The sequence below is a fragment of the Xiphophorus couchianus genome, chromosome 6, assembly GCF_001444195.1.
Source record: "Xiphophorus couchianus chromosome 6, X_couchianus-1.0, whole genome shotgun sequence".
In the NCBI taxonomy this organism is placed as follows: Eukaryota; Metazoa; Chordata; class Actinopteri; order Cyprinodontiformes; family Poeciliidae; genus Xiphophorus; species Xiphophorus couchianus.
Window position 1 is genome coordinate 14,033,862 of NC_040233.1, and position 14,929 is coordinate 14,048,790.

Here is a 14,929-nt window from a genome sequence, read left to right on the forward strand (position 1 = left end):
ACTTTCACTCACCTCAGTTTAAAATTAATTTTCCTATATTTTCTTCATAATTATCTGTAAATATGTGGTTTCATGACTAAATTATATCGACTTATATATGGAGTTATTTTTAATTTGATAAAGAGACATTTCTCTTTTCCAAGCTACATTTGATAACATTTATAAAAGAGTCAACTGGTCCAAATAAGACTTAAAGTCAAAATAAATGGAAATAAGTTTCAATACAACCATCCTGGAGAATAATATACAATTCAATTATACTGGAGAGGGGATTTGGACATTTTTATGAATATTTATCTCTATAAATCAAGAAAGTACTCAACTACAAAGAAAGCAGACTGGTAGGCAAAGTACAAAATTTAAGTAACTCTGGTCTGGATAAAATGCCAATGAGGAACATTGACAGTTTATCAATTGACTGTGAAATGTAAACAAATAACAAATGTCTGCATCTGTAAATGAAATATTTAAGTAGTTTCTTTTTCTCCTGACAGACTTCCCATTTTACATAATACAAATTATTGCTATAATTTGTATATAAATAAAGTAAATTGAATTACATCTAGGCTGGCACAAAGTGATTCCAGAAAAGGTTCATTGCTGGCATAGGGACGCCCTGAAAAAGGTTTAAGGTGACATCTGAAATCATAACTGCTGGCTGAAAAGAATATGCCTCCTGAGGAAAGTGTATTTTACAGTGCTACGGTCCAATAGTCAGATGGGGAAGCTATAAATGTGAAACATCTATTTGGGAAATATATGTGCTGCTCTGAACAATGCTTTAGGATGTAGTGGGTCTAATTTAAAAGTTGTGGGAAGGGAAAGGTCATGATGAAACTCTTGTTCCTGAGAGGAAACCAGTGATAGATAAGTAACCCTCCTAAAGAATAACTTTTCCTGCATGCACTCATGTGGGCTGTGGGTTGCGGCCTTGGCTGCAGCTTATGAGGAAAGAGCATTACAATAGCCTCTGTTTTGTTTTCTCTCTCTCTCTCCTTCTCTCTCTATATATATCTCTCTCCCTCTTTCTCTCTCTCTCGCTGTCTCTCTCTCTCTTGCACACATACTGTGGAGGGGGCCAGAGAGAGAGGAAGCCCTTGAGAAAACAGAAGATACTAATTATGTAAAATTGTCCCAGAGCAATTGGATGTCTGGCTGAATTCCTCCTCCCCTTGCTCTTTCCTTTCCTCTGCCTGCCTGTCTCCAGATGTTTGACTTCCTGCAGCTTTGACTTTGGTTTGAGTGTTCATTCATTTTCTGTTATCACAGCAGGAGACATTGGGGCTGATCATTAGTGAGAATAAATAATGAGCCCAACCTCAAAAGACAGACACAAAGGTATGACAGAAAATAGTAGAAGGACATAAAAGTAATCCAAAAACAAGTAACTTATGCATTTGACAAAGTTCTATTTTCATTTAGAAATTGCTATAATTGCAGTTTTAGATCTTGTGCTATATACACCACTCATGCTCCAGGGCAAGTAGATTCAATGATGCTGTTGGAAAGTAGGAGGCTCCTCCTAAAGAGCGCCACCACACCACTAAATAGCTTTGGGAACACACCAAAAAGGCCGCTGCCACCAAATTCCCCAGATTCAGTTCCAACCAAGCGGCAACAGAAAGCACCAAAACAATTCCAGTAATTCTGCAACCCACAGAACCCAGAGGAACCACTGCCAGTGTCCCACGTGCCTGTCCCTGTAAATGCCTGGAGAGAATAAAGCTGTTTGTGAGTAGCTTTCAGAACACAATAACATTTCTGTGGTTTTACCATGTTTCTAGTATAAATCTATTTATCGGTATATCCAGCTGCAATCAGGTGGGATGTAGGGACTGCTCCTTAGCAAATAGCTTGCGAACCAAATTAAAAAAGAAAGTCAAAAACAAGTATAAAGCTACTGTATACTGATTGATCTAAAGGTATTAATTATTCTTTTCATATCATCATTAGTGTCAATGACATCATGACAAAGCCTTGTGTCAAGCAATATTGTCAATCGAAATAGAACACACCAAAAGCATTTGTTGCCTTTACACAGATTTTAAATTGTATAGCATCTCAGTCTTAATCCATCAGGTTTCTTAAAATGTCACCCCACCCTGAGCAGCTAGAATAGCTTAAACTCTTCTGGGAAGGCTGCCTGTCTTTTCTCCCTTGGTAACTGAGCAAGAGGCGGGGTACACCATGAACAGTCCTGAAGTTTGACTAGACTTTTTGCATTTCTGTAAACCTCAATCTGGGAAAACGTTGTTACAATGAGCAAGATGTGACTTTATTGAAGATAGTAAAGTTAGGTCTAAAAATAAATATTAAAACTAAACAATGTTTAGGAGACTTGTTTTTACAATATAATAAAAACGGCTTTATTAAGATAGTTATGCTGGAACCCTGCAGAAACAGGGTTTTAGGATGAAATATCTGTTGTCGTTTACAGAAATGGATGCCACAGCATCTTGAACAAAATTGGGAAACTTGAACTTGGTCTTGACAAATAACTAAGTGGATGATTTTGAAGGGATTTAGTTTCTGTTCACACATTGAGCTGCTCTGACCCAACAGGATATCTTTTACCTGTTGCCCAATTTATACAATAAAATCTTGTGTCATCCTACCATTTGGGAAAAAAAAAAAGCTCAACTCCATGCTAAAGATGATCTCTGATAAATGACTCAACAAAACGACTCCATTTCGTAAGCACAGACTGACTCAGAGAAATGTGCCCAGAAAGTTTCAGCCTGACGTTCAGCTTTGTGTTCCTAATGGGAACCAGAGGGAGACTTGTAAAAGGAAACACTTATTTCCTGTAGGACTGGAGAGTGACGTACATGAGAGTGAGCTTATTGCAGCTTTAGCGAGCTGGAATGTAACATCAGCAACTGGATGCCCCCATGAAGGATAAACCACACAACCAACACAAACACACACTCATAAACATCAGAGCTGGACCAAGACGTGGTTGAGGGTCAGTGGAACAGAAACAGAGGAAGGGAACCAACTTCTTTAGGAGTGCCACCCACTTCGCCTTGACTCATGTTCTTCAAGGGTTTTATGGACGGCAGCAGTGGGGGGAAACATGTGGTCCTCACAGGGAACATAATCACTTCAAGTGTTCTGAAATAGGTGTCCTTGTATTTCAAAAGACTAAGGAGGGTGCTAACGTGACCATCAGATGCACTTGAGAATACTTTTCAGTGTCAAGCTTTTATATTTACATCCTTGGCAAAGCTATTAAAGCAACATTATAAAATCACACACACAGGGCTTGTATAGAAAATTGTACCCAGCTGGAGAAAGGTTTAGAGTACAGGACTGTAGATCCTGCCTGTAGAAGGGAACGGTTGCTAATTCGAGTATATGAAAATATCACTGCCTGTGATTAAGCACAGCTGTTGACTTAAAGAAGGATGTCATTAGATTTTGGATTAATGCAAAATCATCAGATTGGGAAGAAGGATGGAGGTCTGATAGCTTAGACTATAGCTTAGATAACACAAATGAATGTAGATGGATCAGATAAAATTGGAAATTGGATTGGACTTGTTTTACAATTGTCATGGACTTTCTAAACTAAATCAGGCAGACTTAATAGATGGACTCGTAGTATGAGTTATGTTTGCAGTGTTTGATGTTCTCTCGCAAACAGAGCCATCCACATGTCTGAGTAAATCTCTTTTTGGTGCTTTAAGGATACTAATTTTAATAGTGTTTCTTTTCATGTTAGTTTGGGAAAATAAAAAAAAAATGAAGAAGACATCAAGAGGAGGCTTTTTTTTTCAAGAACAGCAGGCTGAGACATTCATCACATTGCTGAAGGAAGTTTGGTGTACTGCCAACAAGGTGCAGAACACGATGTTAAATAGTTTGAGATGTTCTAACACTGACGTTGCTATGGAGAATCTAAGGAGTTCACTGTTGACTCTTATTTAGCTCCTACATAAACTCTAGTAAAAAAGTATTTTTTTTTAACCTATAGTGTTTTATTGTATCTTAAGCATATATACACAGATAAAAGGCCACACCTAAATTAAATTCCTCACGCTAAATTTGGTAACCCTCAGTGTTCTGTATTGTATTTTCTATTGGCAGGCTCATAGAACTTTATTAGTTATGGCAAAATGACCTTTAGGGCCCAGTAGTGGATGGGGATGTACTAATGTTTGTATTTGCGGTCTTTAAAGCTTTATGGCAAACAAATGACTAAAAATTCAAAATTTGAATATTTGCACTCCTACTTCACAGCTTTATGTGAACTTAGTCAATTTTTAATCTTCTAAAAGCTTGAGATCTTCCTCTTCCTTCTGCTGATTACCCATGTCATTAACTGACAAGCACTTCCTTTCCTTATCTAGAGAAGTCATTCAGAACATATGAGAAAGATGTTTAAAACAGATAATACCAAGTGCTTTTGAGTTGCCCTTATTTTTTTGTTTTCTTTTCACTTGATGATGAAAACTAGCCACATATGTAACCAAAATTCAAACAGGCCTTGCAGTTTCAAATGAGCTATCACTCTTTCATACCTGCTGAGACCTATTCATACCATTCGTAGTTACCGGTAATTTAGTCCTGGCTTTCCTGGAAAGCTGCTTGTTGTTTTGTTGCTTTGCAGGAGCTGATGTATCTTCAACTAAAAATAGGCGTTTTAGTCGACCCATCCAATCGCTCCCATTATTTCATTATACGTTCTTCTTGCAGTCTAGATTCTGTTGTTTACAACAATTTTTTACACATTGTAAGACATTCATCCATATTCTGATTGATCAGTTAGCACAAATCTCACTATGTATAGTGAAATACATAGTGAGATACATACATAGTCTCTATACATCTCACTAAACATACTATACTCACTATACTCACTATACATAGTGAGATTTACTCACTATAAATAGTGAGTAAATCTCACTATGTCTGGTGAGATTTACTATATATAGAGATTTACAATCTCACTAGCTTGTATATTCTGCTCTAAATTGTATAGGTAAATAAACACATTTACAATGTTTCTTCAGTAACAATTTGTAATGCTTCCTATTGATTTTCTTGTTATTTTGGTTTTTTTTCTTAATTTATGAATCAGTTTGTGACAATATGCCGACACTTTCTTGCCAGGGCATATTACTTTTAAAAGCGACGACCTGGAAAACCTGAAAATCTGGTCTTCTCCCCGGCTTTGTTTATAACTCATGGAGTCACGTCCTTTTTTTTACTCTTAGGATGCCTTTGTTTTACTCATAAATGACAGACATTTAGTTCCTGCTGAAAAGCTGAAATTAAAGAATGTAGAGAAGTAAACAAGAAAATGCCTGGCGTGTAATCTGATGATGTGAACTACAATGGCTCCCGACTGTTGGACAAGTTCTTTGAAGTGATCACATTTCCAAGAAGACAAACAGAACAGTCCGACTGTACAATGGAGCCTTGCTTCCAGGATTCTGTAATAGAGATTTCAGCAAGTATGAGTTTGTTAGACTGCCAAGGCTGCATTTCTGAACAGACACATTTTAAACATTCTGATGAAGTTACAGTGCTGGGCATATTCATATTCGTAGGAACCCTTGGTGAGGGTCTGTAAAAGCCTTTAAGAAAATTTGAAGGTTTGGCTTAGAAAAATCCAAAAGTTTTGTCTCAAAACCTTCAGAGGGGAGAACGTTCTTTGCTCACAGAAATTACAGCAAGGCAGAGTTATTGGCACTTTAGTTCTCATTAGATTGAACAACCACTCTTTTCCAAATAAAACAACACTCTTCTGTAACATTTAACATGGCTGCAGCATTCAGGTATCTCTGACATTTCTTCTTTCCACAATCTCTCAATCGTTCCGAGTCAGTCTTCTCCTCCTACGTTCCCCCACAGGTGATCTATAGGATTTAGCATTGCAGCGACCATTAAAGATGGTTGATTTTATGTCTTGCAAAACCAATTCTGGGTTGATTTGCCCAGGTGAGTTAATTCATTTTCCTTCACACAAAGACCCATTTTCACTTTACTGGCAGGGCCCAAAAAGTCATTTGTTTTAATGATGCCAGGTCACCATAAGTATTGAAAGCAGAACAGACCCAAGCATCACTGATCCTCTACCATATTCAACAGAGGGGTCGATACGCTGCCATTTTCAATATTAATTCTTGGTTTCATGTCAGACAGCATCTCATCTGGAGTGTTTGTTGCTGCAACACTATATGTCATCCAAACAAAGCATCCGATTCCTCCAAAAGTCAGAATAGAGTTTGGCAAACAATGATGTTCATAATAGGACAACGAAGGATAGGAGCATCCTATTAAATATTCTGGTATTTCAAAAAAGCCTTTCCCACATTTGATCTCTAAAGTTTTTATTCATCTCTGGAAAATGAATTGTAGATAAACACTAGAGATTACTGAAATGTTAAATATTCTGAAGAAGATACCCTTTCCTGCTAATATCGTTACCCCCTTCGGCAAGAACAACCTCAAAAATGCATTTCTTGTAGCCATCTACTAATCTGACATCTTTCTTCCACTCACTTTGAATTGTGAGGTTATTCCATGTTCTGCCTGGTTTTATGATAGAATGAGGCTGCTGGCTTCTTCAGTGACATTTTAAGGTCTTAAAATTGTGCTCTGCTGTTTGGATGACTACTTAGTTGGTCTCATTTTAAAAGCATATAGTGGGAGTTTCTTTGCCATTATGAGGGGTTCACACTAAGGTTTTTGGCCATACATATGAAACCTTGGTAGTTCATAAAAATGACTAGATTCAAGAAGTTTCAAATTATACAATATTAGAGAAAAAAACATGATGAAAGGTAAAGTACAACTCAGAAGCAAAGTAAATTAATTTTCAATAAACTTTATTTTTGTCCCATTTTTCCCCCAAAACATGACATACAAAACAGGTGACCGGAATTGAACATTTCCTAGTGTCAATACCGCAACATTTACACAATAAATAAAAAAAAGAACATGTATAAATAAAAAAAATAAATAAAGACATTATGTGCCAAAAAATAAAGACTCTTCTGAATTGGCAGATGGCTTTCACAACACTGGGTGTTTTTGGGGAACACATGTAGGCAATACTTGCATTCCAGGTCACAGTTTTAAGGATACAACTCTGGATCAAGAAAGCAATGTAAACCAGAAGGATTACAGTACAGTACAACAGAATACAATGTCTTCTTTTTTCCATAGTGGATATTATTGGACTATATACTTACTAACAATTGTTCTAAAAGCTTATACCAGGTAGTGAGAGTGTAGTGCTATTGGATTTACTTTTGCTACTTGGCTCGAAGTGCAAAAGTAAACTCCACCTTTAAAAACCCATCTGAAATCTTGCATGTAGCCAGCTTGACATTCATCAAAGGGTTGTTATTGCACTATACAGACATCCCTCAGAAAGGCACTTTTATCCAAACCTCCACACCCTCAGGTTCGTAAAGAACGCAGCCTCGTTTCCTGGCACTTGTGTAGAGGACACACATTCATCTATTGCAAGTGAATTTAAAGCGGAATAATTTTTTTTTAAAAACCGAAACATTTAATATTTTGTTAAAATCTAATAAAATTTAACACGTGAGTAAAAAAAAAAAAAAAAAAGGTAGTCAAAGAAAATAAAGCAAATAAAAGTGCAAAACAGTGTTTGTCCCTGTAGCATCTTGCGTACCGCATCAGTGAAATTTGCATTGAAAAGAAAAAAAAAAAAAAGTGACATTGCAGCAAAATAAGCAATGACTTAGTTTCGCCTTCATTTAATGAGCCTGAAAATATTGTGCGTGTGAGGTTCAGATCTTAAGTGATCTTTTGTTGGCTCATCTTCAGAAAGAAAAAAAAAAGAAAAAAAGAATGTGCGCCACATTCCATAAAGGCCAGAAGTCGACTGAGGGAAGGAGGTTCTCTCTCTCAAGTCAAACTATTCTTAAATCCGAAAGCAACTCAGCTTTAAAAAGAAAAAAATCACAGTTGCAATCTTCAGGGAGGGAGAACTTGCTGCTGAAATGCTTCTTTTTTTTTTAAATAAATAAAAAAAAAAAAAAAAAAAAACAGAGCCTCACTGCATTTCAACCACAAGATCAACCCTTTTCATTTGCAAGCAATTTGAACAGTTTTGTTTTAGTGTTTAGGAACCTTTGAGAAACCGTGCCTGCACAGTCAATCAACTGAAAGGCTGCAGGGTCATTGGTGCACAAAGATCAGCAAGAAGCAATAGTTTTGAGTGAGTAAAGGAGAGTTAAGCGGGTTTTCATGTTCGCTTCCCATCGTTTCAGACAAGGTAAAAAAATCTCTTCTTTCAGGTATCAAAACCTTCCAAGTGGATACCTTTTGAGGCAAAAACTGGTAGGCACAAACCCTTCGGGCAGATGCTTCTTTGGGTAACTTCACCATCGCTCAATGTCATCAAGGTCATTCAAACCAATCACCCTGGCAACAGAAGTCCAGGAAAGATTGTAACTCCGTCAAATTGAGCAGGTTTTCATCAGTTAAAACAGGCTTCACCTGCCCTCTGCACTGCCTTAAAAAAGTCAACAAAAACTAGCAAAGGCCTAGTAAGGGAAACAAAAACAAAGTCAGTAACTGGTCTGGCTGCTTTTGAAGTATCTGCCACTCAGCCTGTAAGACAGAGCTCTGTTCTCAGGCGTCAGTGTGGTGTTGGAGCAGCTGGACCACATATCTGAGTCGGTGACGTAGCTCAACAGTGCAGCCCATCTCATTGAGCATGCTGAGGAGGTACGTGTACGACACGCGCTCCCGGCTGATGTAGGTGAGCAGGTAGGCGTCGTCAGACGACTTGCACAGGATGATCTTTGTGTGGTCGGTGTAGAAGTTCACCTGAAAGGAAAGAGTTGAAAACAGATTTAAGCAAAGGCGAGACTAAGCTTTTAACAACTTGCTCCGTTTTAGAATCTGTGAGCTTGCTCCAACCTGCAGGGTGCCATTGTTGAAGAGCATGACAAGAGCATGGTCGGTCTTGACCCACTGAAGCAGCAGAGGAGGGGGTCCGGAGCTTTGCTCCTCACAAGGAAGATCCCCACCCTGGGAGGAATAGAAATGTTTGGTTAGCTCGTCTTTGACTCCATTCTGCTGGTTTACTTTAATTGTACAGTTGCAGACAAAAGCTTCATACCTCCATCAGGTTCTGCTCCATGTAGTTGGCCATGAGTTCAACAATCTGCTTCTGGCTGCGAAGCTGCTCAGGGAGCGACTGGGTTGGGAATGTGAAGTGTTTGTTGTTGGTCAAGCAGTAGTGAACCGTCCTGTTGGGAAGGGAATTTTATTAGATAAAAATCTTTTAAAAGTCAACTCTGACGTTTTTAAACATCATCTGAGCCACTTACTTGCGTTGGTCACAGAGGCTAAGATGCGTTCCCTCATTGAAGAGCACACCGATGCTTTGGTTGGAGAGCTGGTATCCAAAACCATACTTGTTGGAGTAGTCGACCCATTTTGTGACCCAAAGGAAAGACTGAGGCCTGGACAAGCAGGGCGGGTTTCTGGTAGCTGGGGAGAAGGTGAATTAGAAAAGATCGGGTTAAGAAACCTGCTGTTATTTAGAGTCCACAAGTTGGCATCTTATCAACGCCATTAATGCAATAAAAGGTGCATGGCTTAAAAAGTGTTGAGATGCTTTAGTCAGCAGATATTTCAAGGACTGAGGGCAAAGGAGCAGGGAAAAGAAAAAAAATTTAAAAAAAAGGTCAGAGGGGAAACAAATTAGCCCAGACAAGCTCCTATTTACGTTAATGATTTGGCATCACTACCCGATGCTTCACATTAAGGTAAGCAGCCTTTCATTTCTTTGCTACAAATCGAATACTAATTATAACCCAGCTTTCCAAACTCACCTGCAGGCATGGTGGCCAGGCAGTTCTTCAGCTCCTTCATGGCAGCTTCAGCCACAGCAGCAGGAGTCAGGACATCCTCACAGGCTGGTGGGGAAAACAAGAAAATGCCCATTACAAAATAAGCAAGCAAAGTGAGAGAAAGTCAGAAAATCAGACTTGAACAAAAACCTACGTTCAGTGCTGCTGGCCATGGTTCCCTTGAAGGAGCGGGAGATTGACTTCCTGGATTCCTCCTCAGCAGGAGTTTGTTCTAGGGGCACGGGACTGACCGGCTGATCAGTAGGAGAAGGTCCCTGAAAGGAAAACATCATGATTAATGACACATTCTGCATTAAATAAATAATAATAAATACAGGTCACAGAGAATGAAGGAATAATCCCAGGTTAGAGAAAGGCAACTGCAGACATGCTCTAGATCGAGAATGAGTCAATGCTTGCAAACTCTTCCAGCTCCTGCAGCAATGTTGCAACATCTACTGCATCATAAATGACTGGCACGCCATTGGGTTTTGCTTTAAGCTTGCAAATGCAAGATGCAAAGAGGTGAAATGGCTTTAAAGCGCAATGCCATATGACCACAGTAATTTGTTTGGAATCATCTGTCACAGTTGAGATTAAAAACAAAACAAAAAAAAAAGTTAAATTCCAGTTAATCATTCCAAGTACACTGATCAAGGAAACATCCAGTTCTTAGAACAAAACAATGTGGCTCTATAAATAGAAGCTGGACCAGTCAGTTTAGGGGATGGGCCAACTGAGCATCCTGCTGCTGTGGCATTTAGTGTGTCCCGGTGGTTGATAACCACCTTTCATAATGAGCACATCGTGTGCATGTGTTCTCAAATAAAAGTGTTTAAACAGACCTCAAAATTAGCTCCCCCCTTAATGATTTAAAGAAAAACAAAAAAAACCCACATCAAGTCTCACAATAAGCATCTAGCACAAGTCGTCTGTGGCAAATTTTTTACTTAAATGCCTCTAACAATAACTTGTATGCAAATATCCAAAACTTTATATAGTCACCTTGTGTTTACTCTTAATTATCTTTTTGGTGAATGCATTTCAAACAATTTTGAAAAAGAAACTACCCTTCATATTAAAAGAAATCTACTGCTCCCCACTTCAACACCATGTATACTGAGGTCTTAGCATGTGATACTGTGCCAGCTTTGAGTTTCAGCTGCCAGAATGACTTGCCAGTTCTTCTTCTTTTAATTAAACTAGGTTGCCATTTGCTTGGAAGAGCAAGGGAACATTTAAATCACATACAAAAAAAAAAAAGGCAATAAGACGTACCTCATTGGCTCCCACTGTTTTGTAGCTTATGGAACACTTTACAATGCCCGACACCAGCTTGGAAATGTCTTTGTCGTCTTTTTCCTCACATGGAATCTTCTCTGCTGTGAAGAGAATTGCGGTTCTAATGAGCCACGGCCCTTTGAAAGGCTTCAAGCCAAAAGCCTGAATGCGGTCCAGTAGGTTCATTAGCTTTTAAGGCTATATTTAAAACTGCTCAGTGACTGTGCCGCTTACCTTTTGCCTTTTTCTTGCCAAAGAAGCTCTTTGCCATTTTAGTGAAGAATTTCTTGGCAGGGCTTGGCGGATGGAGCTCTGGTACCATTACACAGCTGCTGGGAGGGAGTTTGTCAGGGGTGAAACCCTGAAAATGAAGAGAGAAAACAAGGAAAAAGGTTAATCTTTGTCATGGAACAACAAAGACGCTAATCATGAGATGATAGCATATACGTTATTATGCAAACTGTGACAGTGCTGGGAAATGACATACTTTGGAGAAGAATTCATGGTTGAGAATTTGATCCAGAGTTAGTCTGTCACTGGGGTTTTTCTGCAAGATGCTAGAGATGAGTTTCTGTGCAGCGGGGGAGATTGTGGAGGGGAGAGTGTATCGGACTTCCTTTATACACTTGTACGTCTCTTTCAAGTCGAGTGTTTCAAAGGGAGGGTTGCCGCACATCAGCGTGTACCTATGAAGATGAAACCAGAAACACCATTGGTCAGTTTCGCACTAAAAAAAATAATTTCAGTACGCGACGTCTGCGGAGCCACTAAACCAAACTCACATGACGCAACCGAGCGACCAAACGTCCGACTCCGTGCCGTGGCCCTGCCTGTTTAGCACCTCGGGGGCCAAGTAGTTAGGAGTTCCACAGATGGTTCTGAGAAAACAGGTGCATGTTTGAGTACCGAGTAGAATTCAAAACAGTTTCTATTATGCAACAGTGTCAAAGAGAACGAGCCGAAGTCTTTTGTTTTTTCCTGCTACACTCATTCTGGTATGCCACAGGAAGATCTCAAAGTACTGAAACTCTGATCTAAGCCCTACATTCAACTGCCACTTGGAAACTGGTTCGGGCAGGTACTTGCAGGAGGAAAGCAGTGGGAGGAGGAAACTGCTTAGTAACTGAGGTAATGGTTTTAGGTTAAGCTACTTTGAGCAAAAAAAAAGGCCAATTTGGTCTTGCCGGAAAAATGACTCAAATGTGCTCCAATTATTTTTAGTATTCAAAGATTTTGTTTTAAATCAAGCACTCACTTTTTCCTCTGTTCAACCGTCTCCAACTTGGCAGCGAGGCCAAAATCGCCAAGCCGCAACTCCATGTTCTCATTGATGAAGAAGTTACCTGAAAGGGACAAATGCCTTTATTAAGACGGCATTCCACGGAGGACATGTACACAACTAAAGCAGCATCAGATTACCGGGATGCCTTAGTGCAGTTTCAGTCACATACCTAGTTTGAGGTCTCTGTGCAGGATCCCCCGGCTGTGGAGGTACTTCAGGCCGGATATGATCTGTCTGAGGTAATATCTCACCTCTGGCTCCGTCAGAGTACGTCTCTCCTTCCAAATGTGGGCCAGAGACTAAAGAGAGAAAACAACGAGAAGACAGTCAAACCCTGCGGTTCTTCAAAAAAACACACATTCATTACAGTATCTGTATGAGAAGTCAAAGTTCAGACAACTGCTTTCAAGTTGGTTGTTTCTTTAACTCTCTGGGGCTTATCAATAAGTTGTTTGTCAAATACCATAACTTTAGCTATGCTTTCATACAACTCAGTGATACAGTTTGTTAGATATTCAAATCCAACTTTGATGCATAAAGTACAATATTCTTGTGAAGTTATTTTTCTGATGGCTTCAGAAACTACTAATGCTACTGGTGTTCTCCTCTCCCTCTCTTCAACTATATCCCTCAAGTAACATACATAAATGAAAGCTCTTAATCTGTCAAAATTTGAGAAGCAGAATGGAAATTTGACAGAAATTGATGAAGGATTGAAAAAAAAACATTTGATTTAAGAAACTGCACCAAATCATTCCGGAGAATTCCAGCGTCTCACCTTCCGACTGCAGAGCTCCAGGAATATGTAGATGTTTTCATGGTCCTCGAAATAATGGGAGAATTTCACTACATGCTTGTGTGACAGGGACCTGTGCAGGTCGATCTCATTCGTAATCTGGTAAAATGTAAATACAGATGGGTTAGTGAACACGTTTCAGATCCTGCCGTTCAACAGATTCAAGATTACGCAATGGACTCCAGCATAATGAGATGCGTGTACCTTTTCCCTCTGGTGTGGTTTGGAGACCCTGCTCTGTGGAATCACCTTCACAGCATACATTTTGTTGTTGGAAAGGTCTGTCATCTCATAGCATCGTGCAAAGCCACCCTTTGGAAAGCACAGTCATGGGTTAAAATGGTTGAAACCCTGCAATGGTCATAAATAAATCAGCCTCCCTGGCAAAGCCTTTCAGCTGAGGATCAATAGCTTAGGACTGAGCAATTAAAACGATTCACCATCTGTAATTTAGCAGCTTCATAAAAACAAGGCCGATCTACTCAGAGGATCATTTCTAAACGCAAGTCAAGCGGCACTTTTGGGGTCTGAATCAGACAATCGAGGGTTTATTGCTGCATCTTCTTGATGCGATCATGTCTCCACATGCCGGGGGAAGATGTGAAGGATGAAGCACACCGCACTGCTGCATTCATTAACCGTGAAAGTGACGGAGAGGTTTCCAGCTCTGCGGCAGGAGGAGGGGGGAGTCTGGCTCACAGCCCTCCGCCGCAGCACATACATGACATGATGGAGCAACACGTTGAGGAAAAAAAAATAGATAAAAAGAAAAAAAAAACCCGCTTCTTTGTGGCGGAAATATTTCAGCATGACTACATTAGGAGGAATGAGACAAAAAGAACCCAGATAAGGTCAAAAAAACGCGAGGAATGTTCTGCTCAGTCATTTCTGAGATTGTTTTTTATATATACAAGGTGTTGCAAACAGGAGCTGGGCACACCTTGCGTCTGATTCATTCATCAAAAACCCGCACAGCAGGTGGGGGATATGTAGGTTAGATTTTGTACATCCACCACGAGGTTCTCTCGAAATCCTCCCCAATAACCAACATACATGGAACATACTTCACCATGACTCCTAATCTGCGTCTCAACTCATAATTTATTCAGCTTCTAGATGGATCTGTCGCGAACTGGTGGAACAGGATTGGAGCGCATGGACTAATCAGCTCTGCCTTACCTTGCCCAGAAGCTTCCCTTTACTGTAGGACCTTCCCGTCTTGGGGTCCGTCACCACCTGAGCCAGCTCGGGTTTGCCGTGCTCTGGTTTATTCCTGCTGTTCTTCGTCGAGGCGGAGGACTGGTGGTGTCCGCGCTCCGCGACAGGCTTGATTAAATCCGCGTTCATGTTGTGGCACGAAATACGCTGCGCCGCGTTATAACAGCCGGAATCCATTAAACGTCTCAATCAAATGTTGTGTCCAAATCCTTCCTCCTGCGTATTTCTCAGAAAGAACTATGATGCTGTGTGCTAATTCCCTCCGCTCCGGTTTTCTCCATCTGGCGTGTCTGGACACAGATCTGCGAGGCTTTATAGTCGACCGTGACGTCACGGGTTGGGGCGGAGGGAGACAGGAGGAGAAAGTCCAGATGATTTGCTCAGCTAGTCTCACTGAAATATGGATGCATGAGATATATGAATGAACCAATACATAACAAAACATAACATCCACAACGGTTTACAAAATTAGGTCTAAATTCTGATATTAATCGTCATTTCAGCGTT

At 40.0% G+C, this 14,929-nt stretch overlaps 1 protein-coding gene across 1 annotated transcript; it reads right to left on the reverse strand.

The window, feature by feature from the left end:
* Positions 1-6,819: 6,819 nt before the first annotated feature.
* plk3 (polo-like kinase 3 (Drosophila)) lies at positions 6,820-14,727 on the reverse strand. Its single transcript, XM_028021373.1, has 15 exons — positions 14,384-14,727; positions 13,409-13,516; positions 13,187-13,303; positions 12,578-12,707; positions 12,382-12,469; positions 11,909-12,004; positions 11,614-11,812; positions 11,361-11,487; positions 11,124-11,227; positions 10,000-10,120; positions 9,828-9,911; positions 9,321-9,483; positions 9,110-9,239; positions 8,908-9,018; positions 6,820-8,814 (listed from the first exon to the last, which is right to left on the reverse strand). Exons 1-15 carry the CDS (start codon positions 14,597-14,599, stop codon positions 8,617-8,619), a joined length of 1,992 nt encoding a protein of 663 aa, XP_027877174.1. The 5' UTR covers positions 14,600-14,727; the 3' UTR covers positions 6,820-8,616.
* Positions 14,728-14,929: the final 202 nt, after the last annotated feature.

Excerpts from the sequence above, each read along its gene's own strand:
- plk3 (XM_028021373.1), bottom strand. The coding sequence starts at position 14,599 with ATGGATTCCGGCTGTTATAACGCGGCGCAGCGTATTTCGTGCCACAAC. Across the intron at positions 12,005-12,381 it reads ACGGTTGAACAGAGGAAAAA|AACCATCTGTGGAACTCCTA; the intron begins GTGAGTGCTTGA and ends CTGTTTTCTCAG. Across the intron at positions 11,488-11,613 it reads ACCATGAATTCTTCTCCAAA|GGTTTCACCCCTGACAAACT; the intron begins GTATGTCATTTC and ends CTTCATTTTCAG.